The 27,450-nt window shown below is 66.1% G+C and overlaps 1 protein-coding gene across 1 annotated transcript in view; it reads right to left on the minus strand.

Moving 5' to 3' along the window:
• The window catches only part of LOC110484524 (neurexin-2), a 38,722-nt gene extending 15,190 nt beyond the window's left edge, over positions 1-23,532 (minus strand). Inside the window, 21 exon segments of the mRNA XM_077789723.1 lie at positions 4,427-4,546; positions 5,120-5,130; positions 5,396-5,528; positions 5,531-5,566; positions 6,832-6,865; positions 6,867-6,923; positions 6,925-7,024; positions 7,994-8,012; positions 8,015-8,057; positions 8,060-8,163; positions 8,166-8,375; positions 8,996-9,115; positions 10,148-10,174; positions 11,743-11,943; positions 13,013-13,396; positions 14,364-14,535; positions 14,537-14,806; positions 15,640-15,801; positions 19,105-19,128; positions 21,552-21,853; positions 23,191-23,532. Coding sequence (XP_077645849.1) covers positions 4,427-4,546; positions 5,120-5,130; positions 5,396-5,528; positions 5,531-5,566; positions 6,832-6,865; positions 6,867-6,923; positions 6,925-7,024; positions 7,994-8,012; positions 8,015-8,057; positions 8,060-8,163; positions 8,166-8,375; positions 8,996-9,115; positions 10,148-10,174; positions 11,743-11,943; positions 13,013-13,396; positions 14,364-14,535; positions 14,537-14,806; positions 15,640-15,801; positions 19,105-19,128; positions 21,552-21,853; positions 23,191-23,386 — 2,725 coding nt within the window. The 5' untranslated portion in view covers positions 23,387-23,532.
• Between the last annotated feature and the right edge of the window lie 3,918 nt (positions 23,533-27,450).

Below are 27,450 nucleotides of genomic sequence, written 5' to 3' on the forward strand. Positions count from 1 at the left end.
CGCGGTTGATGGCGATGGGGAGGATGAGGAAGGTGAGGATGATGATGATGGTGAGGATGAGGATGAGGAAGATGATGATGATGAGGATGAGGATGATGAGGATGAGGAGGGCTCACCGTGGTGGCCGCGGGTGAGGAAGGGTGCGCGGTTGATGGCGATGGGGAGGATGATGAGGATGAGGAGGAGGATGAGGATGAGGATGAAGATGATGATGATGAGGGTGAGGATGAGGAAGGCGAGGATGAGGATGAGGAGGGCTCACCGTGGTGGCCGCGGGTGAGGAAGGGCGCGCGGTTGATGGCGATGGGGAGGATGAGGAAGGTGATGATGGTGAGGATGAGGATGAAGATGATGATGGTGAGGGTGAGGATGAGGAGGGCTCACCATGGTGGCCGCGGGTGAGGAAGGGCGCGCGGTTGATGGCGATGGGGAGGATGATGAGGATGAGGATGAGGATGAGGATGAGGGTGATGATGGTGAGGGTGAGGATGAGGAGGGCTCACCGTGGTGGCCGCGGGTGAGGAAGGGCGCGCGGTTGATGGCGATGGGCGCCGTGCCGTGCCGCCCGTGGAAGTGGTGCACGTGGTGGGTGGTCGAGAGGCTGGAGGAGACGCGGGCGGGGCGGGCGGGGGGCACCAGCACCCCCAGCACCCCCAGCGCCCCCAGCGCCAGCACCCCCAGCGCCCCGGGGCCCCCCCGGCCCCCCATCGGCCCCTCAGCGACCCCCCCCCATCCGGCGGCGCCGGGGGGACCCCGCGAGGGGGACCCCAAATGGGGGGAGGAGCCCCCGGATGGAGATGGAGGGAGGGGGGAGAGATGGGGCAGCCCCCGGGTTTGGGGGGGGGAGGGAACCCCCAAATTGGGGGGGTGGAAGGAGAGGAGGGAGCCCCCAAATCGGGGGGGGTGAACAAAGAGGGGTGAGCCCCCAAATTGAGGGGGTGGGAGGAGAAGGGGGAGCCCCCAAACTGGAGGTGAGGGTGGGGAGGGACAGGGGACCCCCGAAATGGATGGAAAAGGGGGTGGGGGAGTCCCCAGATGAGCGGGGGAGCCCCCAAATGAAGGGGGTGGTCCCCAAATGAGGGGGTGGAGGTGGGGGGGGAGGAAGACCCCCAAAATGGGGGGGGAGGGCGGAAGGAGAGGGGGAGACTCCAAATGAGGGGAGGGGGGTGAAGGGAGAGGGTCAGAACCCCCAAATGGGGTCTAGGAGGGATTGAACCCCAAAATGGGGGGGGGAGGAGGTGGGGGGCTCCCAAATCGGGGGGTGGGAGAAGGAGAGGGGCAGCCCCCAGTTAAAGAGGGGGGTGAGAGCAGGGGGAGACCCCAAAATGTGGGGCTGGGGGTGAAGGGAGGTGGGCGTCCCCAAAAGGGGGGAGGGAGGAGGGCGAGACCCCAAAACGGGGGGGAAAGGGAGAGGGGGAGCCCCAAAAGGGGGGTCTGGAAAGGACTGAGCCCCAAAATGGGGGGAGGTGGTGAGGGGAGGGGTTGTGCCCCAAAATGAGGCCCGGAGGGGGTTCCTCAACCCTAAAATGGGGTTTGAGGGGGGGGTGTGCCCCAAAAGAGGGTCTAGGGGGGTGCTGAACCCCGAAATGGGGCTGGGGGGGGTCGTGAGCCCAAAATTGGGGCGGGGGGGCTTCAAATCGGCTCAAAAATGGGGAGGGGGGGCAGTCCCGGCTCAACCCAACCTGAAGTTGGGGAACCCCAAATCCCCCCCAGAAGGGCCGGGGGGGGTCCCCGAATCTCCCCCCCCGTGGGGCTCAACGAGCCCAAAATCCACCCACGGGGCTGGGGAGGGGCCCCGGCTCACCCCGAAAATGGGGCTGGGGGCGGCCCTGAGAAACCCCAACCCCCCAAAATAGGGCCGGGGTGGGGGGGCAATCCCCCCCTCAATGGGGCTGGGGGCGGCAAATCCCCTAAAATAGAACCGGGGGGGCCCGGTCACCCCAAGAGGGGTGGGGGGGGGGGGGGCTGAATCCCCTAAAATGAGGCCGGGGGGGGCCCGAATCCCCCCAAATGGGGCTGGGGGGGGGGCCCGAATCCCCCCAAATGGGGCTGGGGGGGGGGCCCGAATCCCCCCAAATGGGGCTGGGGGGGGGGGATCACCCGAATCTCCCCCTCGATCGGGGCTGGGGGGGCCCGAATGTCCCCAAAATGGGTCTGGGGGCGGGCGGCTCCCCCCCCTAAAAAAGCGGCGGCGCCCCCAAAGGGCCCCGGGGGTCCCGACCCCCCCTGGGCTGCGGGGCCGGGGGGTCCCGAGCGCCCCCCCGCGGGGGGTCTGGATCCCCCCCCGGGGCTCAGCGCATTAGGGGGGGGGGCGCGGGGGGGCCCCGGGGCGGGGGGGGCCAGGGCGGGGGGGGCGCGGGGGGCGCTCAGAGGGGGTCGAGCATGGTCCGGGGGGGGGCTCGGGGGGGGGATGTGGGGCTGGGAAATGGGGGGGGGGCTGCGGGATGGGCGGGGGGGGGGATGGGGGTGCGGGATGTGGGGCAGGAGAGATGCGGGGGGGGGGCTGGGAAATGGGGGGAGGGGGGAGATGGAGCGGGGGGGGCGATGTGGGGCGGGGGGGGATGGGCGGTGTGGGGCGGGGGCTGCGGGAGGATGAGGATGAGGATGGGGATGAGGATGAGGATGGCGATGGGGATGAAGCGGGGGCTGGGCCGGGGGGCTCTGGCCTGGGCGGCGGCGGCGGCGCGGTGGGGCCGGAGGGTCGGTGGGGCCGGCGGGGCCGTGGGGCGGCGGGGCCGTGGGGCGGTGGGCGCGGGCGGCCGTGGGGCGGCGGCGGCGGCGGCGGCGGCGGCGGCTGCTGCAGCGGGAGGGGCGGGGGCGGGGGAGGGGCGGGGGGAGGGGCCGGGGGGGAGGGGCCACGCGCGACCCACGAGGGGGAACCCACGGACCCCCCCGGCGAGGGGCGGGGGAGCCCCACGGAGCCGCGGGGCCGCCCCACGGGGAGGCGCGGGGCTGCCCCCGGCCCCACCGGGACCCGTCCGCCCCACGGAGCCCCACGCGGGGCGGCCCCCGGCCCCACCGGGACCCGTCCGCCCCACGGAGCCCCACGCGGGGCTGCCCCCGGCCCCACCGGGACCCGTCCGCCCCGCGGAGCCCCACGCGGGGCTGCCCCCGGCCCCACCGGGACCCGTCCGCCCCACGGAGCCCCACGCGGGGCTGCCCCCGGCCCCACCGGGACCCGTCCGCCCCGCGGAGCCCCACGCGGGGTTGTCCCCGTGGGCCGCGCCTCGGCGGTGCCGCCACCCCCGGCTGTCCCCACAGCGTGTCCTGCCCCACGGGGACGCCGCCAGCCGCGCCCCGGCCCCCCCGTGTCCGCGGGCCCGTGTCCGCGGGCAGGGGTGGGGCAGGGGCTGGACTCACCTGGAGGGTGGGGGGACATTGGGGACACTGGGGACAGGGGGGGACACGGCCCCCCCGTGGGACACAGGTGTCCCACGTGCTGCCCCCTGCCCCACGCGTGGGGCCGTGGGGACACGGAGCCCTCGGGCAGGGGACAGAGCCACCCCTGGCCAGGGACACACGTGTCCCTCGTGTCCCCCGTGTCCCTTGTGTCCCCTGTGTGGGAGCCCTGGGGGGACATGGAGCCCTCGTGCCAGGCCCAGGTGGCACAGGTAACACGGGTGACACGGGTGACACGGGTGACACCCGCGCTGCCACCTGCCCTCCTTCAGCGCCATGGGGACACGAAGGAGGTGACGGAGCCACCTCAGCTCGGGACACTTGTCCCGCGTGGGGGGGGTCACACAGCCCCACCCCCGAGCGAGGGACACGCGTGTCCGCTCCCAGGGACACGGGCCACCGGCCCCCTCTGCTCGCCCCGGGGGGTCCTGGGCTCCCCCCTCGTGGGGTGTCCCCCCCGGGACCCCTGTGCCCCCTGTGCCCCCGAATCACCTCGTGCCCCCCACTCACACTGGGCACAGCTGCCCCTCTGAGCCCCCCAAATCTCCTCTGTGCCCCCAAATCCCCCGAGCCCCCCACTCAATCTGGGCACAGCTGCTCCCCACAGCCTTCCTGAGCCCCCGGGCCCCCAAAACCCCCCAAATCCCCCCGGCCCCCCACTCACACTCAGTGCAGTGGCCCCCCTGCCTTGCCCCAAGCCTCCCAGGCCCCCCAAACCCCACCAGCCCCCCCCCCCCCCCAAATCCTTCCCGTCCCCCGCTCGCGCTTGGCGCAGCCAGACCCCTGGGTGTCCCTGAGTCCCCCAAGCCCCCCAAACCCCCCAAGCCCCCCGAGCCCCCCACTCATGCTCGGCGCAGCCGGACCCCTGGGTGTCTCTGAGTCCCCCAAGCCCCCCAGGACCCCCAAACCCCCCAAGCCCCCCAAACCCCCGAGCCCCCCACTCACGCTCGGCGCAGCCAGCCCCTCTGGGTTGCCCCGAGCTGCCCGAGCCCCCCAGGCCCCCCAAACCCCCTGGCCCCCCACTCACGCTCGGCGCAGCCGGCCCCCCCGAAGGCCGTCATGCTGCAGTCGCAGGTGAAGCCGTCCCACTGCTGCAGGCAGACGCCCCCGTGGGCACACGAGTCCTCGGCGCACGTCGTGCTGGGGCCTGGGGGGCACCGGGCTCGTGGGGACCCCCCCGGCTCCCCCAGACCCGGCCCCAAACCCGGGGGGGGGCTCTCCGTGGGGTTTTGGGGCCTTAAATCCCCTCCTCCCCACCCCCCCCCCGGGGGCTGGGTACCCCCAAACACCTCCTTGTGCCCCTCGCCCACCCCGAGCCCCTGCCCACCCGTGTGCCCCCCACAAGCCTTTGGGAAACTCCTGGACACCCCCAAAAAAAGCCCCAAATACCCCCGGACCCCTGTGCCCCCCCCATATTCCTGTACCCCCCAGACCCCTGTGCCCCCCCCAGACCCCCCCAGTGCCCCCAATTCTTGCCATCCCAGCCCATCCTGCCCACGCCCCCACATTCTGCAGCCCCCAGACCCCCCAATTCTCACAGTCCCGACCCTTCCTGCCCACCCCCCACATCCCAAAGCCCCCAGACCCCCCAATTCTCACCATCCCAGCCCCCCCAGCATGTCCCCACATTCTGCAGCCCCCAGACCCCCCCAATTCTCGCCCCCCCTGCACACCCCCAACATCCTGCAGCCCCAGCCCCCCCCAGTGCCCCCGCTCTCACCGTCGCAGCCCCTCCGCACATCCCGTCCCCACATCCCAAAGCCCCCAGACCCCCCGAGACCCCCCGAATTCTCACCCCCTGCACACCCCCAACATCCTGCAGCCCCAGACCCCACCAGTGCCCCCCAATTCTCACAGTCCCAGCCCCCCCCAGCATGTCCCCCACACCCTGCAGCCCCCAGACCCCACCAGTGCCCCCCAATTCTCACAGTCCCAGTCCCCCCTGGCATGTCCCCCATACCCTGCAGCCCCAGACCCCCCGTGCCCCCGTTCTCACCGTCGCAGCCCTCCGCACGTCCCCACGCGCCTCAGGGCGTCCCCCAGCAGGTCGGGCAGGCGCCCGTTGAGGTCCAGCGAGGCCAGGCAGCCCCGGAAGCCCCCCCGGGAGGCCACGAGGCGCGGGAGGCGGCCCAGGAGCCCCGGGCTGACCCCCCGACGTACAGCTCACCTGGGGGCACGGGGAGGGTCACCTGGGGGGGCACCCACCGCTCTGTGCGCCCCAAACAGCCTCGGGGGGGGGGTCACCCATGGGGGGGCTCCCTCTGTGTCCCAATGTTCCCCCCCCACCCCTGTGATGTCCAGGTGCACCCCGGGTACACCTGGGACACACCTGGGGGGCACCTGGGGGGGGGTGTCACTCGATAGGTGAGGGGAGACCCCCCCCCGTGGGTACCCCACTGGGGTGACCCCTCCCATCCAGCCCAGGATGATCCCCACAGCTGTGCCCTCCCCCAGGTGTCACCCAGGTGTCATCCAGGTATGCCCCAGCTGCCCCAGGTGTGTCCCAGGTGTATCCCAGGTGTGTCCCAGCTGCCCCAGGTGTGTCCCAGGTGCCCCAGGTGTATCCCAGGTGTGTCCCAGTGTGCCCAGGTGTGTCCCAGGTGCCCCAGGTGTATCCCAGGTGTGTTCCAGGTGTGCCCAGGTGTGCCCAGATGTGTCCCAGGTGTCCCCAGGTGTACCCCAGGTGTGATCCAGTGTGTCCCAGCTGCCCCAGGTGTGTCCAGGTGTGTCCCAGGTGCCCCAGGTATGCCCCGGGTGTATTCCCAGATGTGCCCAGGTGTGTCCAGGTGTGTCCCAGGTGTGTTTCAGGTGCGTTCCAGGTGTGCCCAGCTGTCCCCCCAGGTGTGTCCCAGATGCCCCAGGTGTGCCCAGGTGTCCCCAGGTGTACCCCAGGTGTAATCCAGGTGTGTCCCAGGTGCCCCAGGTGTGTCCCCAGGTGTGTCCAGGTGTGTCCCAGGTGCCCCAGGTATGCCCCGGGTGTATCCCAGGTGTGTGCCAGGTGTGTCCCAGGGTGTGCCCAGGTGTATCCCAGGTGTCCCCCAGGTGTATCCCAGGTGTGCACAGGTGTGTTCAGGTGCGTTCCAGGTGTTCTCAGCTGTCCCCCAGGTGTGTCCCAGGTGTGTCCAGGTGTGTCCCAGGTGCCCCAGGTATGCCCCGGGTGTATCCCAGGTGTGTCCCAGGTGTGCCCAGGTTGTATCCCAGGTGTGCCCAGGTGTCCCCCAGGTGTCCCCCGGGTCTCACCCTTGAGCTGCAGCCCGCGGGCGCCCTGCCCGTGCTGGGTCACGGGGTACCCACACACGGTACCATCCCCAGGTGTGCCCAGGTGTGTCCAGGTGTATCCCAGGTGTGCCCAGGTGTGTCTCAGCTGCCCCAGGTGTGCCCAGGTGTGCCCAGGTGTGCCCAGGTGTCCCCCAGGTGTCCCCCGGGTCTCACCCTTGAGCTGCAGCCCGCGGGCGCCCTGGCCCGTGCTGGGTCACGGGTCTCCCGTCCACGCGCAGCGCGTGCAGGGCCCCCCCCTCCCGTGCCCACGGCCACCTCGTGCCAGCGCCCGTCGTGCAGCGGCTGCTCCGAGTTGCCCTTCATGAGCGAGGGGCCCTCGCCCAGGTCGAACACGTAGTGGATGTACCTGGAAGGGGGCGTGGCCTCGTGGGGCGTGGCCGGGGGGGCTCACCTGAGGCCGGGGGCTCACCAGGGACCCCCCCCCCACCCAAATTCAGGGAGGGTAACGGGGCCGGGGGCGTGGCCAAGGTGGAGGTGGGGCCACAGTTGGGTGTGGTCGTTGTGGGCGTGGCTTGAGCCATGGGGGCGGAGCCTAAGGCTGGGGTGGGGGGGTCCCTGAGGGCTGAGGGGGTCCCAAGGCTCAAAGAGGTTCAGGAGGTCCCCAGGGGGGTCTCCAGGGCCCCCCCAGGGCACCCAGGAGGTCCCTGGGAGGTTCAGGAGGTCCTGGGTGGTTCCCAAGGTCCCCAGGATGTCCCTACAGTCCCAGGAGCTCCCCACATGTCTCAGGTGGTTTTGGACATCCCCTGGAGGTCCCCAAGGTCCCCAGGACCCCAGCATGTCCCAGGAGGTCTTGGACATCCCCTGGAGGTCCCCAGGATGTCCCCAGGGACCTCCAGCATGTCCCAGGAGGTCTGGGACATCTCCTGGAGGTCCCCAAGGTCCCCAGGATGTCCCCAGGACCCCCAGCATGTCCCAGGAGGTCTCAGACATCCCTGGAGGTCCCCAGGATGTCCCCAGGACCTCCAGCATGTCCCAGGAGGTCTCAGACATCCCCTGGAGGTCCCCAAGGTCCCCAGGACCTCCAGCATGTCCCAGGAGGTCTCGGACATCCCCGGAGGTCCCCAAGGTCCCCAGGATGTCCTCAGGACCCCCAGCATGTCCCAGGAGGTCTCAGACATCCCTGGAGGTCCCCAGGATGTCCCCAGGACCCCCAGCATGTCCAGGTGCTCTCTGAGCTCCCCAGGTGCTCCCCGAGATCCCCAAGGACCCCACAGGCGTCCCCACGACCCGTGAAGATCCCCGAGCTGCCCTGCCCGGCCTTGGTGTCCCCAGGACCCCCGAGGTGCCCAGGACGTCCCCCCGGTGTCCCCCTCACCCCTTGACCAGCTCCACACCAGGAAGTCGGAGCCGCTGCCGCCGTTGAAGAGGATGAGGCCGTCCGGGCGCCGTGGTCTTGAACTGGAAAGAAGAGGTGGAAGGAGGCGAAGGCCTGGAGCGTGGCCAGCGCCACGTAGGAGCCGCGGCCACCGAAGGCCACCGGGTCGCCACGATGGCGCGGCGGCCGAAGCGGGCGTTGAGCTCGCAGGAGCTGATGTCGCCGTCGCGGCACAGGTCCAGGTAGGGCAGCCCGTTGAACACCAGCCCGCTGAGGTGGCCCAGGAAGTTGGACGGGACCACGGCCAGGAAGCGGCGCTCGGTGACGATGCCGGTCTCGATGTTGTGGAACTCCAGGCGGGTGTGCGAGCCCGACAGCTGCCCTGGGGGGCGCGGGGGCACGGGGGTGGCACCGGGAGCCCCGGCGCTGGCCCGCGCCACCGCGCCGTGCGCCCGTGGTCTCCTGGACCTCTGGGCTGGGTGCGGGGTCATCGCAGGGCTGGTCAGCTTGTCCCCGCGCACCCGTGTCCCCAAGGACCTTCATCCCTGTCCCATGAACTTTCAAACCCTGTTCTCATGGACCTTCATCCCTTACCATGGACCTTCAACCTTGTCCATGGGCCTTCATCCCTGTCCCATGGACCTTCATCCATATCCATGGACCTTCATCCCCGTTCTCACAGACCTTCATCTCCATCCCAAGGACCTTCATCCCTTGTCCCAAGGACCTTCATCCCTGTCCATGGACCTTCATCCTTGTCCATGGACCTTCATCCATCTCTGTCCCATGGACCTTCATCCCCATCCCATGGACCTTCATCCATGTTCCCACAAACCTTCATCCCTGTCCTCATGGATCCCTCTCCCATGGACCTCCATCCCTGTCCCATGGACCTCCATCCCTGTCCCTATGGACCTGCAGCCCCACTGACCACGTCCCCATGGGGCTGAGCCCCCCGGTGCCCCCAGGCCCAGGTCCCCCCGGCCGTCCCCGCGGTGTCACCTTCGACGGTGACGTTGTCGACGGCGAGCTGGAGGCTGCGCCCGCGCCGGGCCACCCGCACCGAGTGCCACTCGTTGTCATCCAGCCGCTGCCCCGCGAACAGCGTCTCGGGGCCCTTGCCTGGGGGCAGCGGGGACAGCGGGGACACCGGTGACACCGGGGACAGCGGGGACAGTGGGGACAGCGGGGACAGCGGGGACACCAGGGACAGTGGGGACAGCGCGGACACCGGTGACACCGGGGACACCGGGGACAGTGGGGACAGCAGGGACAGCGGGGACACCAGGGACAGCGGGGACAGTGGGGACAGCAGGGACAGCGGGGACACCAGGGACAGTGGGGACAGCGGGGACAGTGGGGACACCAGGGACAGCGGGGACAGCAGGGACAGCGGGGACAGCAGGGACACCGGGGACAGCGGGGACAGTGGGGACATCAGGGACAGCAGGGACACAAGGGACAGAGGGGACAGCAGGGACAGTGGGGACACTGGTGACACCGGGGACATCGGGGCAGCAGGGACATCGGGAACACCGGTGACATTGGGGACACCGGTGACATTGGGGACACCGGGGACACCGGGGACACCCCTGTACTGGTGACACCACGGCACTGGGGGACACCAGTGACACTGGGGGACACGAGGTGACAGCAGTGACCCTGGGGACAGCACTGTACTGGGGACAGTGTGCCACCAGTATGGGTGACATTGTAGCAGTTGGTGGCACTGGGTGGCACCGTGGCAATGGGTGGCACTGGGTGGCACCAGATGTTCACAGCTGGACACGGCCCAGGAGAGAAGCCGGGGGCACCGCCCGGGTGTGAACCCCTGAACCCACACTGGGGGGGGTTTGGGGGTCCCTGTGGAGGTTTTGGGGTGATCCAGAGGGTCTGGGGGTGTCCCCAGGGGTGTCCCCAGGGGGTTTGGTGGGGTTTTGGGGGTGCTCATGGGGGGATTTTGGGGGTGTTCATGGGGGGTTCTGGGGGTGCTCATGGGGGGTTCTGGGGGTGTTCATGGGGGGATTTTGGGGGTGTTCATGGGGGGATTTTGGGGGTGTTCATGGAGGGTTTTGGGGCCGGGTGTCCCAGGGGGGTTTGGGGGTGTCCCGGGTGTCCCAGGGGTGCCCGGGGTGCCCCGGGGGTGGCACTTACTGGGGTGACAGCCCACGCGGACACAGTCTGGGGAGAGAAGACACCGGTCAGGCCCTTCGCAGCCGCCGCCAGGGGGCGCCCCGGGGACGGGGGGGGGCGGCCGGGGGGGCGAGGTGCCAGAGGGGGGCACTGGGAGGGACTGGGATTGAACTGGGAATGAACTGGGGGGATTGGGAATGGGATGGGAGAGACTGGGAAAGACTGGGAGGGACTGGGGGGGACTGGGAATGGACTGGGAGGGACTGGGAGGGACTGGGAATGGGATGGGAGAGACTGGGAGGAACTGGGAGGGACTGGGGGGGGGACTGGGAATGGGATGGGAGGCACTGGGGGGACTGGGGGGCACTGGGAGGAGCTGGGAATGGACTGGGAGGGACTGGGAATGGGATGGGAGACACTGGGAGGGACTGGGAGGGAACTGGGAATGGACTGGGAGGAACTGGGAGGGAACTGGGAGGGACTGGTTACTGGTTCAGGGGGTCTCTGGCACCTCGCGGGGGGGCACGGCCGCCCTGAGGGCCCAGCCCGGGGGATCCGGGGGGATCCGGGGGGATCCGGGGGGATCCCACCCAGGGCTGGGCCCCCCCCATCAACCGCTGCGGGGCGGGGGGGGCAAACGCCGGGACCCGGGGGGGGGTCCCCAATTCCACGAGGGGGTCCCCAACCCCTTGGGGGGGTCCCCAATCCCATGGGGGGTCCCCAATCCCGTGGGGGGGGTTCCCAATCCTGTGGGGGGGGGTCCGCACCCCACAGAGGACCTGCAGCCCCACGGGGGTCCCCCCCAATGGAAGGGGCTGCAGGAGGGGTCCCCCACCCTGGGGGGGTCCCCAATCCTCTGGGGGGACCCTCGCCCCCTCGGGGGGGTCCCGGCGCTGTGCCCCGAGTGGCAGCGGGGGGGTCACGAAGGCCCCAATCCCGGTGGGGGGGGGGGACGGGGACACCGAGGCGCCTCTGGTGACCCTCCGGGGCCAGTCTGGGGGCACAGGGGCGATTCTGGGGGTGCCTGGGCACCATTTTTGGGGTCATGAGCTGCCTGAGCACCTTTGGGGGAAGTTTTGGGGTCCCAGGCACCAACATGAATTTTGGGGGGATACCAGGCACCATTTTAGGGTCCCAGGAACCATTTTAGTTTTTCAGACACCATTTTAGGGTCCTAGACACTATTTTGGGGTCCCAAGCACCATTTTCAGGTCCTAGACAACATTTAAGGGTCCCAGGCCCTATTTTAGGATCCCAAACACCATTTTAGGGTCCTATACATAATTTTTGGCTCCCAGACACTATTCTGGGGTCCCGGGCCCTATTTTAGGATCCCAGCTCCTATTCTGGAGTCTCAGGCCCTATTTTAAGGTCCTGGGCCCTCTTTTAGGGTCCCAGGCCCTATTTTGGGGTCCCAGCCCCTATTTTGGGATCCCAGACCCTATTTTAGGGTCCCAGCCCCTCTTTTGGGTTCCCTGGCCCTATTTTGGCTACCCTGGGATGACCAGAACCGCCTCGGGCCCCGTTTTGGGGAGGATTTCGGGGAGGTCTCAGGGACATTTCAGGGACGTGTCGGGGGTTCTCCGGGGGTTCTCCGGGGGTCTCGGGGGGCTCACCCAGGTTGAGGGTGAGCTTCATGCGCCCCCCGTCCAGCTCGAGGCGCAGGGTGTCGGCCGAGTGGCGCGAGGTGGTGGCCAGGACGAGGCCGAAGGCGCGGGGGGACATGAAGCGCAGGGACACGTCCTCGGCCTCCGTCTGCTCGCCCGGCACCTGCACCTTCAGGTACATGCTGCCGTCATAGCTCAGCACCGCCGCCTCTGCGGGGACAGGGACCCCCGTCAGCCCCGGCACGGCCACCCCCGCTGTGCCCCGGGGGTCCCCGCGGTGCCCCCGTGCTGTCCCCTCTGTCCCATGTCCCCGCAGTGTCCCCGTGTCCCCGCTGTCCCATGTCCCTGTTTGTCCCCGCTGTCCCCGTGCTGTCCCCTCTGTCCCCTCTGTCCCGTTTCCCCGCGCTGTTCCTGCTGTCCCTGCGGTTCCGGTGTCCGGTGTCCTGCTGTCCCGGTGTCCCCACTGTCCCCATGTCCCCGTTTGTCCCCTCTGTCCCTGTGTCCCCGTGCTGTCCCCGCGGTCCCGGTGTCCCCACTGTCCCGGTGTCCCCGCTGTCCCCTCTGTCCCGTGTCCCCCCGTTGTCCCCGCGGTCGCGGTGTCCCTGCACTGTCCCCGTGTCCCTGCTGTCCCCTCTATCCCGTGTCCCCGCGCTGTCCCCGTGGTCCTGGTGTCCCTGCTCTGTCCCCGCAGTGTCCCGGTGTCCCTGCTGTCCCCTCTATCCTGTGTCCCTGCACTGTCCCCGTGTCCCTGCTGTCCCCTCTATCCCGTGTCCCCGCTCTGTCCCTGCACTGTCCCAGTGTCCCTGCTGTCCCCTCTATCCCGTGTCACCACAGTGTCCCGGTGTCCCTGCTGTCCCCTCTATCCCGTGTCCCCGCTGTCCCCTCTATCCTGTGTCCCTGCACTGTCCCAGTGTCCCTGCTGTCCCCTCTATCCCGTGTCCCTGCTCTGTCCCCACACTGTCCCGGTGTCCCCGCTGTCCCCTCTGTCCCGTGTCCCCCCGTTGTCCCCGCGCTGTCCCTGCACTGTCCCGGTGTCCCTGCTGTCCCCTCTATCCCGTGTCCCTGCACTGTCCCGGTGTCCCCGCTGTCCCCTCTATCCTGTGTCCCTGCACTGTCCCCGCAGTCCCGGTGTCCCCGCTGTCCCCTGTGTCCCGTGTCCCCGTGCTGTCCCCGTGGTCCCGGTGTCCCTGCTGTCCCCTCTATCCCATGTCCCCGCTGTCCCCTGTGTCCCGTGTCCCCGCGCTGTCCCCGCTGTCCCCGCGGTCGCGGTGTCCCTCACCCGTCTCGCAGCGCGGCCCCAGGTAGCCGGTGCCGCGGCAGTCGCACACGAAGCGGTTCCAGCCCTCGCGGCAGGCGCCGCCGTTGCGGCAGGGGCCGCTGGCGCAGAGCCGCGGCGGGTCCCGGGCGCAGAGCGGGGCGACCCCGGCCGCGCCCCCGGCGGGCAGCAGCGCCCGCACGTCGCGGCTGCGCCCGTCCACGAACAGGTCCCGCACGCAGCCCACGAAGCCCAGGCGCAGCCCCGCCGCCCACAGCTCGGGGGGCGCGGGGGGCCCGGGCCGGCCCTCGGGGAGCCCCCCCAGGTACAGCTCGGCCCCCACGTCCAGCACATCCCGGTCCCCGCTGGCCAGGAAGGGCGTGCTGCGGCTGTTCACCGAGACCGAGCCTGCGGAGAGCGGGCGTCAGGGGACGGCGGGGACAGGGGGACAGGGGGACAGCGGGGACAGGGAGGGGACAGCGGGGACACAGAGGGGACAGCGGGGACACAGAGGGGACGGGGGGACGGGGGGGACAGCGGGGACACAGAGGAGACAGCAGGAAAGAGGGGACGGGGGGACAGGGAGGGGACAGCGGGGACACAGAGGGGACTGGGGGGACGGGGGGGACAGCGGGGATAGAGAGGGGACAGGGGGGACAGCGGGGACACAGAGGGGACAGGGGGGACGGGGGGGACAGCGGGGACACAGAGGAGACAGCAGGAAAGAGGGGACAGGGGGACAGAGAGAGGACAGTGAGGACAGAGGACAGAGGAGGAATGGGGGGACAGAGGGGACATCAGGGACAGAGGGGGAATGGGGGGGGACAGCGGAGACAGCAGGGACAGAGGGGACACAGAGGGGGGAGAGTGGGGGGACAGCAGGGGACAGAAAATGGACAGCAAGGGGACACCTGCACACCCCATGCACACCTGCCCGCCCCTCTTTGCACACCTGCCCGCCCCTCTTTGCACACCTGCACACCCCATGCACACCTGCACACCCTTTGCACACCTGCCTGCCCCTCTTTGCACACCTGCACACCCTTTGCACACCTGCCTGCCCCATTTTGCACACCTGCACACCCTTTGCACACCTGCCTGCCCCTCTTTGCACACCTGCACACCCTTTGCACACCTGCCTGCCCCATTTTGCACACCTGCACACCCTGTGCACACCTGCACACCCCTCTTTGCACACCTGCCTGCCCCTCTTTGCACACCTGCACACCCCATGCACACCTGCACACCCTTTGCACACCTGCCTGCCCCTCTTTGCACACCTACACACCTGCCCACCCCTCTTTGCACACCTACCCACCCCTCTTTGCACACCTGCCCACCCCTCTTTGCACACCTGCCCGCCCGGCCCGCCCACCTTTGCGCCCATCGCGCTGCACGTCCACGTGGCACCACTCGCCGTCCGTGACCTTGCGGGCGCTGGCGCGGAGCCGCAGCCCGGCCGCGCCCATGCCCAGCAGCAGGTACAGGTGCCCGTCCAGCAGCTCCAGCGCCAGGAAGTCGGGGGGCGGCGGGGGTGGCCCGCGGGGCGCGGCCGGGGGGTCGCGGGGGGGGGCCCTGCCCGAAGAGCAGCACCCCGTTGGGCTCCGTGGTGCGGAAGTCGAAGGAGACGGAGCCGGCGCGGGCCGGGCGCCAGGTGGGCAGCGCCAGGTGAGCCTGGGGGGTGGCGAAGGTGACGGGGTCCAGCGCTGGGGGGGGGTCGCAGTGGAAGAGCAGCGCCCCGTGCAGCGTCACCCGCGCGTCGCCCTCCTGCGCCAGCCGCGACAGCTCCAGCTTGAAGTCGTTGTTCTTGTAAACCACCTGGGGGGGTTGGGGGGGGACACAGGTGAGGCTGTGGGGAGGGGGTTTGGGGGTGCCCTGCACCGCGGAGTGACCCCCAATGCTGCTGGCCTGAGGTGTCACCTGGAACGCCCCTGGGGACACGCACAGGTGAGTCGGGGTCCCCAAAATGTGACCCACAGATCCTGGGGACACGCACAGGTGAGTCGGGGTCACCAAAATGTGACCCACAGATCCTGGGGACACGCACAGGTGAGTCGGGGTCACCAAATGTGACTCACAGATCCTGGGGACACGCACAGGTGAGTCGGGGTCACCAAAATATGACCCACAGCCCCTGGGGACACGCACAGGTGAGTCGGGGTCACCAAATGTGACTCACAGCCCCTGGGGACACATGCAGGTGAGTCGGGGTCACCAAATGTGACCCCGAGATCCTGGGGACACGCACAGGTGAGTCGGGGTCACCAAAATGTGACCCAGAGATCGTGGGACACACGCAGGTGAGGTGGGGCCCCCAAAATGGCACCCACAGTTCCTGGGGACACACACAGGTGAGGTGGGGACTCATGGACATCCCCAAAATGTGAGCCCTGTCCCCGAGGACATGCACAGGTGAGTCGGGGTCCCCAAATTGTGGCCCAAGGTCCTCAGTGACACGCACAGGTGAGTCGGGGTCACCAAAATGTGACCCAGAGCCACCAGGGACACGCACAGGTGAGTCGAGGGTCCCCAAAATGTGACCCCTGCCCCCAGGACGCACACAGGTGAGTCGGGGGGCTCTGGATCCCCCCAACCCGAGCCCCCCTCCCCAGGTGAGGGTGGGGGGGGGGTCCCCGAGCCCCCAGACTCACGTCCTTGAGGCAGCCCATGAAGTTGTTGCTGACGGGGGACCCCGGCAGGTCGGCGGTGTTGGGGGACCCCCCCACATAGAAGAAGTCGTCGGAGCCCAGCATGGTGAAGTCCTCCTGCGTGTAGCCCGTGGTGGTCAGGATGCCGTCCACCGAGATCGTCACCTGCGGCACGAGCGCCGGCTCAGCGGGGACCCCGCGCCGGGGCACCCCAAAACCGGGGAGGGGGGACACGGGAGGGGGGGACAACGGGGGGATGGGGGGGGCGATGGGCGTGGGGGTGACGGGGACAATGAGGGCGAGGGGTGGGGGGGGTTGGGGTCACCTGGGGGGGTCACAAGGGGGTGGGGTGGGGGGTTGAAACCCCCCCATGTCTCCGGAGGAGCCCCCCAAGGAGCCCCCCCAGGTGAGAAGGGGTGGGGGATGACGGGGGGAGGGGGTGACAGGGGGTGGGGGAGGGGGTGACATGGGGGGGTGACACGGGGTGACATGGGGGGTGACATGGGGGGGGTGACACAGGGGGGGAGGGGGGTTAGTATCGAGTTTTGGGGGGTCCCGGGGCAGAAGAAAGCTCAGACACCAACGCGGTCGTTAGTGGGGGCAGCGCGGGGGTAGGGGGCGTGCACAGGTGTGCCAGGGGCGTGCACAGGTGTGCAGGGGGTGTGCACAGGTGTGCAGGGGGCATGCACAGGTGTGTAGGGGGCGTGCACAGGTGTGCAAGCACGTGCAAAGGGAGGGTGGGGGCGTGCAGGGGGGTGGGGGGACCCCAGGGGCATGGGGGCAGCCCCACAGTTGCTTTACCTGTACACACACCTGTACACACCTGTACACACACCTGGTGTGACCCTCATACACCTGCACACACACCTGCACACACACCTGGTGTGACCCTCATACACCTGCACACACACCTGTACACACCTGCACACACACCTGTACACACACCTGTACACACCTGCACACACCTGTACACACACCTGGTGTGACCCTCATACACCTGCACACACACCTGAACACACACCTGTAGTGACACTTGCACACCCGAACACACGCGCGCACACACCTGTGCATACGCGCACCTGCGCGCACACACACACCTGTACACGTACACACCTTTACACACCTGTGCTCTCACACACCTGTACATAGGCCTCTGCCCACACACACCTGCACACACCTGTACTCACACACCTGTACACACCTGTACACATCTGTGTACACCTGTGCAGGCACACCTGCAAACGTACGCACCTGTGCACGGACACAGCTGTACGCACGCCTGTGCACACACACCTGTACATATGCACACCTTTTCACACCTGTGCACACACACCTGTACATACACTGGTGCACGCACACCTGTACACATACACAGCTTTACACACACCTGTGCACGCGCACCTGTACGCACCTGCATACACACACGTGCACACACACACCTGTACATACACCTGTGCACACCTTTACACACCTGTGCACAGACACCTGTACACATGCACACCATTACACACATGTGATCACACACACCTGCGCACACCTGTGCGCACACCTTTACACACCTGTGCACAGACCTGTGCACACCTGCACACGCACACCTGTGCACATGCACATCTTTACACACCTGTGCACACACCTTTACACACTTTTACACACCTGTACACACCTGCGCACACCTGTGCACACACCTTTGCACAACTTTGCATGCCCCTCACACCTTCTGACGCCCCCCAGCCCCTCCCCCCGCGGGGGGGCGGCCCCGGTGCCCCCCCGGGTGGGGGTGGGGGGGGTTGGGGGAGGGGAAGGGAGGGTGGGGAGGGGTCGGGGTGGGGGAGGGGCGGTGTTAGTCAGGCCGTGCGGGGGGCGCGTGCGGTGGGGGAGGGGCGCAGCCAGCGGGGCCCGACCCCCGCCCGGGGGGGGCTTTTTTTGGGGGGGGGGAGGGGCGGCCCCGCTGCCTGCGCGGGGTGGGGGAGGGGCGGCAGGTTGGGGGGGGATGGGGGAGGGGCGGCAGCTTGTCCTGAAAACGCCGTTTCCATCCTCGATTTGGGGGGAGGGGGGGGTGTAGCCCCCGGAAAAAAAAAAAAAATTTAAAAAATCACCCATCCCCCACCCCTCCCCCAACCCCCACGTTGGGTCCTGACACCCCCGCGGGCGGGGTTTGGGGTGAAAGCGGCTGGTTTTGGTAAAACGGGGCAAAATCCAAAGGAATCGCCCCAAAAAGGGGAGCGGGGTGGGGTCCCACGTCCCCTCTGTGAGTGGCAGCTGGGTTTGGGGCAGGAACCCAAATTTTGGGGTGGTTTTGGGGCTTGCGGAGCCGCGAGGGAGAGGATGGGAGGAAATTGTCCGAAATTCCGGGAATTCGCCCCAAAATGAGGCGTTTGGGAGTCTCCATCCTGCCCCCGATCCGCAACGCGTTTTTGGGGGAAATTAAGGAGAATCGGAGCCTTGGCTGCTCCGGGGGGTAGGATTGGTATCAGATTGCTCCAAATCCCAAAAAATCACCTCAAAAATTGGATCTGGGACTCCACAAATTTCCCAGGGGAAAAGGAGCCCAGCCCGGGCTGGATTTTGGGGTGAAATCGGCTGGTTTGGGGACCAGGGAGCTGCAGCTATGCCCTGGATGGTGGTGGTGGGGGGAAATATTGTCCAAAATTTCTAAAATTCATCCCAAAATGGGGGAGTGGGAGCCCACATCATCCCCTTGGGGAAAATCGGCAACTTCTGAGCCCGGCCTGACCTTTTTGGGTGGAAATCAGTCATTTTTAGCATCGGGGATCTGCAGGTGTTGGGTTTATCCAATCCCCCAAAATCCAAAAAATTCCCTAATTCACACCAAAACGAGTTGGGGACGTGGGGGGGTGTGGGACCCCATCGAGAAAACCACACCCTGGAAAAGGATTTTTTTGGCCAAACCAGCTATTTTTGGCACTGGGGAGGTGATGCTCCGCCACAAGATGGTGGATGGGTGAAAATTGCCCTAAATCCGTCAAATTCATCCCAAAACAGCGGGAGTCGAACTCTCTTGAGAAAAAATATCACCGTCCTGAGCGCAGATAAGGGTTTTTTTGGGGGGAAAACAGCTCGTTTTGGCACGAGGGAGCCGCAGCTCCGCCGCAAGACGGCAGACGGGTGAAAATTGCCCAAAACCGCTAAACCTCACCCCAAAAACGGGGTCGCAGATGGGTTGAGGCGCCACCTCACCCCCATGGAGTGACACCCGCCCGCTCGGGGAGGATTTCGGGTGGGGTGCGAGGAAGAGGAGGGTGGGGGGCAGAACCAGCTCTGCTTTATTTTGCCACGAGCGGGGTCGGGGTTGGGATGAGCCGAAGCTCGGCCTGCGAAGATGGCGGATGGGTGACAATTTTTTGCCCAAAATCCCCCGGATCGGCCCCAAAAGGTCGGGAGCGGGGCCACGGCGAAGCCAAGGAGTAACAATAGAGTGATAACTACCAGGTAATGCAGTTTGTTTACCATAGCGTGTCCGATCCCTGCGTGCTGGCGGCGAGAGAAGGACAAAACACAAACGTGACCTTTGGGGGGCGCTTTTTTGGGGTGGGGGCGCGGGGTTTTGGGGGTTGGTGGTTTTTTTATTATTTTGGGGGGGGTCGGGGAGGGATTTGGGGTTGTTTTTGTTAAGGGGGGGCCCCCCCAGGATTAGTGGGGGACGGGAGGTTAGTGGGGGGGGGCCCCGCGGGGGGGGGAGGGGAAGCGTGTTAGTGGCACGCGCACACACAGGGGGGAGGGGCGTGGCACGAGGAGGGGTGGGGGAGGGGCGTTGCACGGAGGGGGAGGGGCGGCGCCCACCTTGTGGGGGAGAGGGGAGAGAAGCAGAGAGTTGTCAGAAAATTGGGGGGGGGGGAAACCCCCCGAACTCCACCGGTCACACCCCCTCCCCCCCCCGTGGGGGTTGGGCAGAGAAGCCCTCCCCCACCCCTCCCCCTCCTCGTGTGTCCAGTGCTCCCAGTTTGGGAGGGTCCATGGAACCAGTGCTCCCAGTTGGGGAGAGGGAGGTCCTGTGGTCGGTGCGGCCGGCGGGGTGGTTGAGCAGCATGTCCAGTGCTCCCAGTGCTCCCAGTTGGGTGCTCGAGAATGACACCCAGTGCTCCCAGTGCTCCCAGTTGGGTGCTCGAGCAAGATTCCCAGTGCTCCCAGTGCTCCCAGTTGGGTGCTCAAGAGTGACACCCAGTGCTCCCAGTTGGGTGCTCGAGAATGACACCCCGTGCTCCCAGTGCTCCCAGTTGGGTGCTCGAGCAAGATTCCCAGTGCTCCCAGTGCTCCCAGTTGGGTGCTCGAGAATGACACCCAGTGCTCCCAGTTGGGTGCTCAAGAGTGACACCCAGTGCTCCCAGTGCTCCCAGTTGGGTGCTCGAGCAAGATTCCCTGTGCTTCCAGTGCTCCCAGTTGGGTGCTCGAGAATGACACCCAGTGCTCCCAGTGCTCCCAGTTGGGTGGCTGGCCAGCGTGTCCATCACTCCCAGTTGGGTGGCTGACCAGCACAACCAGTGCTCCCAGTTGGGGAGCAGATTGAGGAAACCATTGCTCCCAGTTTGCCCAGTTCTCTAGTTTAACCAAACACCCAGAGCTCCCACTTGGGGAGCTGATCAAGGTACTGGAGCTCCCAGTTGGGTGCTTGATAAAGACACCCATCGCTCCCAGTGCTCCCAGTTGGGGAGCTGGTCAAGATGCCCATCGCTCCCAGTGCTCCCAGTTTGGGAGCTCAGCAAAATGGTCAGTGATACCAGTTGGGGTGGTTGGCCAAGAGTCCCATCCCAGTGCTCCCAGTTGGGGTGCTGATCAAACCAACCATCACTTCCATTGCTCTCAGTGCTCCCAGTTGGGGAGCTGCCCAGTGCTCCCAGTGCTCCCAGTTGGGGAGCTGATCACACCATTCATTGCTCCCAGTGCTCCCAATTGGGAACTGGTCAGGGCAACCAGTGCTCCCAGTTGGGGAGCTGCCCCAAGCCAACCATCTCTCCCAGTGCTCCCAGTGCTCCCAGTTGGGGAGCTGCCCAAGGCTCCCAGTGCTCTCAGTTGAGGAGCTGATCAAACCAACCATCGCTCCCAGTGCTCCCAGTTGGGGAGCTGCCCAAGCCAACCATTGCTCCCAGTGCTCCCAGTTGGAGAGCTGCCCAGTGCTCCCAGTGCTCCCAGTTGAGGAGCTGATCAAACCAACCAGTGCTCCCAGTGCTCCCAGTTGGGGAGCTGATCAAACCAACCATCGCTCCCAGTGCTCCCAGTTGGGGAGCTGATCAAACCAACCAGTGCTCCCAGTGCTCCCAGTTGGGGAGCTGATCAAACCAACCAGTGCTCCCAGTGCTCCCAGTTGGGGAGCAGCCCAAGGCTCCCAGTGCTCCCAGTTGAGGAGCTGATCAAACCAACCATCACTCCCAGTGCTCCCAGTTGGGGAGCTGATCAAACCAACAATTGCTCCCAGTGCTCCCAGTGCTCCCAGTTGAGGAGCTGATCAAACCAACCATCGCTCCCAGTGCTCCCAGTTGGGGAGCTGATCAAACCAACAATTGCTCCCAGTGCTCCCAGTGCTCCCAGTTGAGGAGCTGATCAAACCAACCATCGCTCCCAGTGCTCCCAGTTGGGGAGCTGATCAAACCAACAATTGCTCCCAGTGCTCCCAGTGCTCCCAGTTGAGGAGCTGATCAAACCAACCATCGCTCCCAGTGCTCCCAGTTGGGGAGCTGATCAAACCAACAATTGCTCCCAGTGCTCCCAGTTGGGGAGCAGCCCAAGGCTCCCAGTGCTCCCAGTTGGAGAGCTGATCAAACCAACAATTGCTCCCAGTGCTCCCAGTTGGGGAGCAGCCCAAGGCTCCCAGTTGAGGAGCTGCCCGAGGCGACCCCTCGAGCACCACCCCGCGCCCCCCACCGCCCCTCCAGCCCTCGCCCCGCCCCTCCCCGCCGTACCTGCCGCAGGTTGCGCGTGACGCGCACGTGGTGCCAGCCGCCGTCGTGGAACTTGCCGTTGACGGGCTCCACCAGCGCCTCGAAGGCGCCGGCGCCCAGGTTGATGACGAGCCACACGGCGCCGGCCTTGAGCGACAGGTTCAGGAAGTCGGCGGCGCGGCCGGTGTGCAGCAGGAGCCCGTGGCGCTGCCGCGTGCGGAACGCCAGCGCCAGCTCGTCCGCGCTGCTCTGCACCGGCGACCGCGACACGTCGTAGCAGAAGAACTCGCTGCCCCGGAACGTGGCCACGTACTCGGCGCGGCCTGGCGGGGGGGGGACGCGGCGTGGGGACGTTGAACGGGGAGGTTGGCGAGGGGGGTGCGCCATGGAGGGGTGTCGGTGGGTGCTGGCGCCAGGAGATGGGGAGGTTGTGACCAGGAGGCGTCATGGGGACGTCATCGGGGGATGGTGTGATGGGGACGTTGTGATGGGGACGTTGTCATGGGGACATTGTCATGGGGACGTCATCGGGGGGACGGTGTGATGGGGGCGTTGTCGTGGGGACATTGTCATGGGGACGTCATCAGGGGGACAGTATCATGGGGATGTTGTGATGGGGACGTTGTGATGGTGACGTTGTCATGAGGACATTGTGATGGGGACGTCCTCAGGGGGACGCTGTGATGGGGACATTGTGATGGGGACGTTGTGATGGGGACATTGTCATGGGAATGCTGTGATGGGGACGTTGTCAGGTGGACGTTGTGATGGAGACATTGTCATGGGAACATTGTCATGGTGACATTGTGATGGTGACGCTGTGATGGGAATGTTGTCATGGGGACATTGTCATGGGGACAGTGAACCAGGGATGTGGCAATGGGGACCTTCCAATGAGGACGTCATCATGGGGACAGAGCAAAAACGACATGGGGACATTGCGATGGGGACATCCCGGAGGAGACCTGGCACCAGGGACGTGGCAATGGGGACTCTCCAACGAGGACCTTGTCATGGGGACGTCACAACGGGGACTTGCTCAGGGACGTTGTGATGGGGACATTGTCACTGGGGACACGGCGAAGGGGACTTTGCCACGAGGACCTTGTCGTGGGGACATCGGCATGAGGACACTGTGATGGGGACCTTGCACAAGGGACCTGCTGTCGCCATGGGGAGATCTCCATGGGGACATCGCTGTGGGGACAATGCTGTGGGGTCTTGTACCAGACCTTACGTGGGGACCTCGTGGTGGGGACGTCGTGATGGGAACCCACCAGCGGGGACCTCGCATGGGGGAGCTGCCGGTGGGGACATTGAGCAGGGAGGGGGACACGGCCCCAAGGACCTCGTGTGGGGACATCTGGACATGGCCATGGGGACATTGGGACATCACCATGGGGACGTCGGGACATGTCCATGGGGATGTTGTGATGGGGACATCGCAACGGTGACGTCACCACAGGGACATTGTTGTGGGGTCCCAGGTGAGTGTGGAGAGTTTTGGGGGTCCTGGGGTGTCCCAGGGGTGCACAGGGGTGGGTTTTGGGGGTCCTGGGAGGTTCTGGGGTGTCCCAGGGATCCGTGGGGGGTTTTGGGGGTCCTGGGAGTTCCTGGGGTGTCCCAGGGGTGCTGGGGGGTCCCGCTGACCCTCACTGACCTTTGGCCGCTTGCTGGATCTCGCCGGCGCCGCGGCCGGGCCCCCCTCGGCGACCTCGGCGGGCCCTGGGGGAGTGGCGCGTCAGGGTGGGGCCCAGGTGTGCCCAGGTGTGCCCAGGTGCATCCCAGGCGTGCCCAGGTGTATCCCAGGTGTGCCCAGGTGTGCCCAGGTGTATCCCAGGTGTGCCCAGGTGCATCCCAGGCGTGCCCAGGTGTATCCCAGGTGTGCCCAGGTGTGCCCAGGTGTATTCCAGGTGTGCCCAGGTGCATCCCAGGCGTGCCTGGGTGTATCCCAGATGTGCCCAGGTGTGCCCAGGTGTGCCCGGGTGTATCCCAGGTGTGCCCAGGTGTGCCCAGGTGCATCCCAGGCATGCCCAGGTGTATCCCAGGTGTGCCCAGGTGTATCCTGGGTATATCCCAGGTGTGCCAAGGCATATCCCAGGTGTGCCCAGGTGTATCCCAGGTGTGCCCAGGTGTGCCGAGGTGTATCCCAGGTGTGCCCAGGTGTGCCCAGGTGTATCCCAGGTGTGCCCAGGTGTGCCCAGGTGTGCCGACGTGTATCCCAGGTGTATCCCAGGCGTGCCCAGGTGTGCCCAGGTGTGCCCAGGTGTATCCCAGGCGTGCCCAGGTGTGCCCAGGCGTGCCCAGGTGTATCCCAGGTGTGCCCAGGTGTGCCCTGAGGGGGAGGCACTCGCACCCCACCCCCCCCCCCAACCTGTTGGTGCAAGGGGACCCTCGGTCCTCGTGCAAGGACCCCTCCCCCACCCCGTGCAGGGACCCCCCTCCCCCTCCTCGAGTGGGGGGTTCGGACCCCCCCCCAAGCCCCTCCTCCTGTGGGGGGAGGGGTCCGGACCCCCTCGTGCAAGGGGTCACAGCCCCCCCATCCCCCCCCTTGCACGAGGGGCGCCCCCTCCCCTCCCCCCCTCCCCTCCCCCCCCCGTCCCCGCGCGAGGCGGCCGCCCCTCCCCCCCCGTGTCGCACGAGCCACAGACACGATGGGGGGTGGGGGAGGGGTGGGGGAGGGGCGAGGATGAGGAGGGTGATGAGGGTGGGGGAGGGGCCCGAGGGCGCGTCTTTACCTTGGCCGGTGACTCGCAGGTGGGCGGGACCTGGGGGGGGAGGGGAGGGGAGGGGGAGGGGCGTGGGGGAGGGGGGGAGGGGCGGGAGAACGAAAGCAAAAGTGGCGGGAAAAGGGAAAGTTTTGGGGGGAAAAGACGGGAAAGTGGTTAAACTCGGGGGGGGAGGGGAAATGGAGGGAGGAAATGGGGGAGGAAATAAAAATAATGGGAGGAAATGAAAGGGAGGGAAATGAGAGAAAAGGGGGAAATGGGGGGGAAAAAGGCAAAAATAGAAAAAAAAGGAAGAAAGGAAAAGGAAGGAGGGAAAGGGAGGAAAAAGAGGAAAAAAGTGAAAAGGGTCAAAGCAAGGGAAAGGAGGAAATTGATAAAAAGGGGAAGTCAGCAACACAAGGGAGAGGAGAAAAGGGGAAAAAAAAAGGAAAAAAAGTGGGGGAAATTAAAGTAATTCTAAAAGGGAAAATTATCGAAGAGGGAAAATGAAGAAAAAGAGGTAACAAAGGGAAGGGGAAAAAATGAAGGCGAAAAAAAGAACTCTGATATAAAAATGGGAATATTCAAAGTATTTATTGAAAGAGGGAAAATAATTTCAAAAGGAAAAACAATGGTATAAGGAGATAATGTTTAAAAGTGGAAAGCGATTAATTAACAATGGAGAAGAATTAAAAAAAAAGGAAAATAATGAACTGGAAAATAACTTTAAAAGGGGAAATATCTTCAAGAGTATCAAATCCATAAAAAGGGAAATAATCAAAATAAAGGGAAAATCACGAGAGAAGGAAAAATAGTAAAGAAAAACTATTAATAAAAAGGAGAAATAATCTAAAACAACGAAAAATAATGAAAAAGCCAAAATAACGGAAATGTAAAAGAAAAAAAAGGGGGGAAAAAGGAAATAGTAAAGGAAAAGCGGCGACATGGGAAAAATAGGGGAAATGGGAATGAAGAGAAATTAATTTAAAATAGAAACGTAACCAAAAAATCAGAATTAAAAGAATTAAAAATTAACCAAAAAACCCAAAATGACCGAAAGGCCCGAGCGGCCCCGGGGTGGGGGGGTGGGTGGGGGGTGGGGGAGGGGCCCCGGGTGGGGGAGGGGCCCCGTCACAACTTAACCTCCTTTAACTTGTGACGGCATCGGGCGATGCCGGGGGGGGAGGGGAGGGGGGAGGGGCGGGGACAAGCGCGGGGGGGGCGGGGCCACGCGGGAAGCGCCGCCCCTCCCTTCCCCCCCCCCCCCCCCCCCCCCCCCCCCCCCCCCCCGCGCCTTCCCGCGGGTTTTTTCCCCTTTTTCGAAGTTTTTCGGGAAAAGCCGGGGTGGGGGAGGGGATGAGACACGGGGGGGGGCGGGGCCGCCCCTGGCGCGGGGACCCTCCCCCACCCCCCGAGCCCCGCCCCTTGGGGCTGGGCTCAGCCAATCCAGAGCAGCCTCATGGCTGCCTCCTCCCATTGGCTGCGGGCGCTGCTGTGATTTGCATATCTCCGCCCCCACCCCGCCGCGCGATCTTAATTGGCTCGGCCGTGCCGGTTTCATTTGCATATCGCCACCCTATTGGCCCGCAGGGCAGTGACGTAATGGCGGGGAGCTGCAGGTGACGCCCCACCCGTGGCTCCGCCCCCTGCGCCAGCGTCACGGGAGCCACGTGCTCGGCACGAGCGCCAAGCCCCGCCCCTCAGAGCTGTTTTGCATAAGCCACACCCCCTTCCGCAGGCCACGCCCCTCGGGACCCCCCCCCAGCCCCGGGATTTGCACACCTGGAGCCCCTTGCACACACCTGGGCGAGACCCGCCCAGCCCCAGGTGTGACACGGGGCTTTGCACGCCCCAGCCAAAACCCCCCCAGAAATCCCCAAAATCCCCCAAAATTCCCCCCAAATCCCCCCCAGCCCCTTGCCCCCCCCGCACTCACCTTCCACCGCGGTTCTTCCTCTGGGGGTCCCGGGCGGCAGCGGGGGGGGGAGGGGCAGAGCAATTAGTGCCGGGACCCCCACGCGTGTCCCAACCCCCCCATCCCCCCCCCGTGTCCCCGTGACCCCACCCCGTGACCTGGGAGTGACCTTGGGGGCGGGGCACCATGGGGGGGAGGGGTTTGCATGCCCCGGTGAGATTTGCACACCCCACATCGCTATAGGGCACCCCATAGCACCCCACAGGGACCCCGCACCCTATGGGGCACCCCAGAGCACCCCACAGGAGCTCAGCACCCTATAGGGCAACCCACAGGGGCCCAGCACCCTATAGGGCACCCCATAGCACCCCACAGGGACCCCGCACCCTATGGGGCACCCCAGAGCACCCACAGGTGCCCAGCATCTTATAGAGCACCCCATAGGGACCCTGTACCCTATAGGGCACCCACAGGAGCTCAGCACCCTATAGGGCAACCCACAGGGGCCCAGCACCCTATAGGGGCACCCCATAGCACCCCATAGGGGCCCAGCACCCATGGCACACCCGGTAGAGCTGTGCCTGCACCCCATGGGCACCATGGACCCCACAAGGTGCCCTATAGGAACCCCACACCCCACAGGGCGCTCTATAGGGACCCCACACCCCACAGGGTGCTCTATAGGGACCCGCACCCCACAGGGTGCTCTATAGGAACCCCACACCCCACAGGGCACCCTATAGGGACCCCGCACCCCACAGGGTGCTCTATAGGAACCCCACACCCCACAGGGCCCCCTATAGGGACCCCGCACCCCACAGGCGCTCTATAGGGACCCACACCCCACAGGGCGCCCTATAGGAATCCCACACCCCACAGGGCGCTCTATAGGGACCCCGCACCCCACAGGGTGCCCTATAGGGACCCCGCACCCCACAGGGCGCCCTATAAGGACCCTGCACCCCACAGGGTGCTCTATAGGGACCCTGCACCCCACAGGGTGCTCTATAGGGACCCTGCACCCCAAAGGGTGCCCTATAGGGACCCTGCACCCCACAGGGTGCCCTATGGGGACCCTGCACCCCACAGGGTGCTCTATAAGGACCCCACACCCCACAGGGCACCCCACAGCACCCCAGGGCCCTCCCAGCCCTCCCCATTCCTGTCCCCCCTCAAGGACGTGACGGGAGCATCCGGCAGTGCCGTGACAACCGTCGCCGGGAGACGGGCCCGGGCGTCTCTGTGGCAACGGGTACCCAGCGCCGGCGGCGCCATGGCAACCGGCCTGGCGGCGCGC

This window comes from Lonchura striata, chromosome 36, assembly GCF_046129695.1.
Source record: "Lonchura striata isolate bLonStr1 chromosome 36, bLonStr1.mat, whole genome shotgun sequence".
Classification (NCBI taxonomy): Eukaryota; Metazoa; Chordata; class Aves; order Passeriformes; family Estrildidae; genus Lonchura; species Lonchura striata.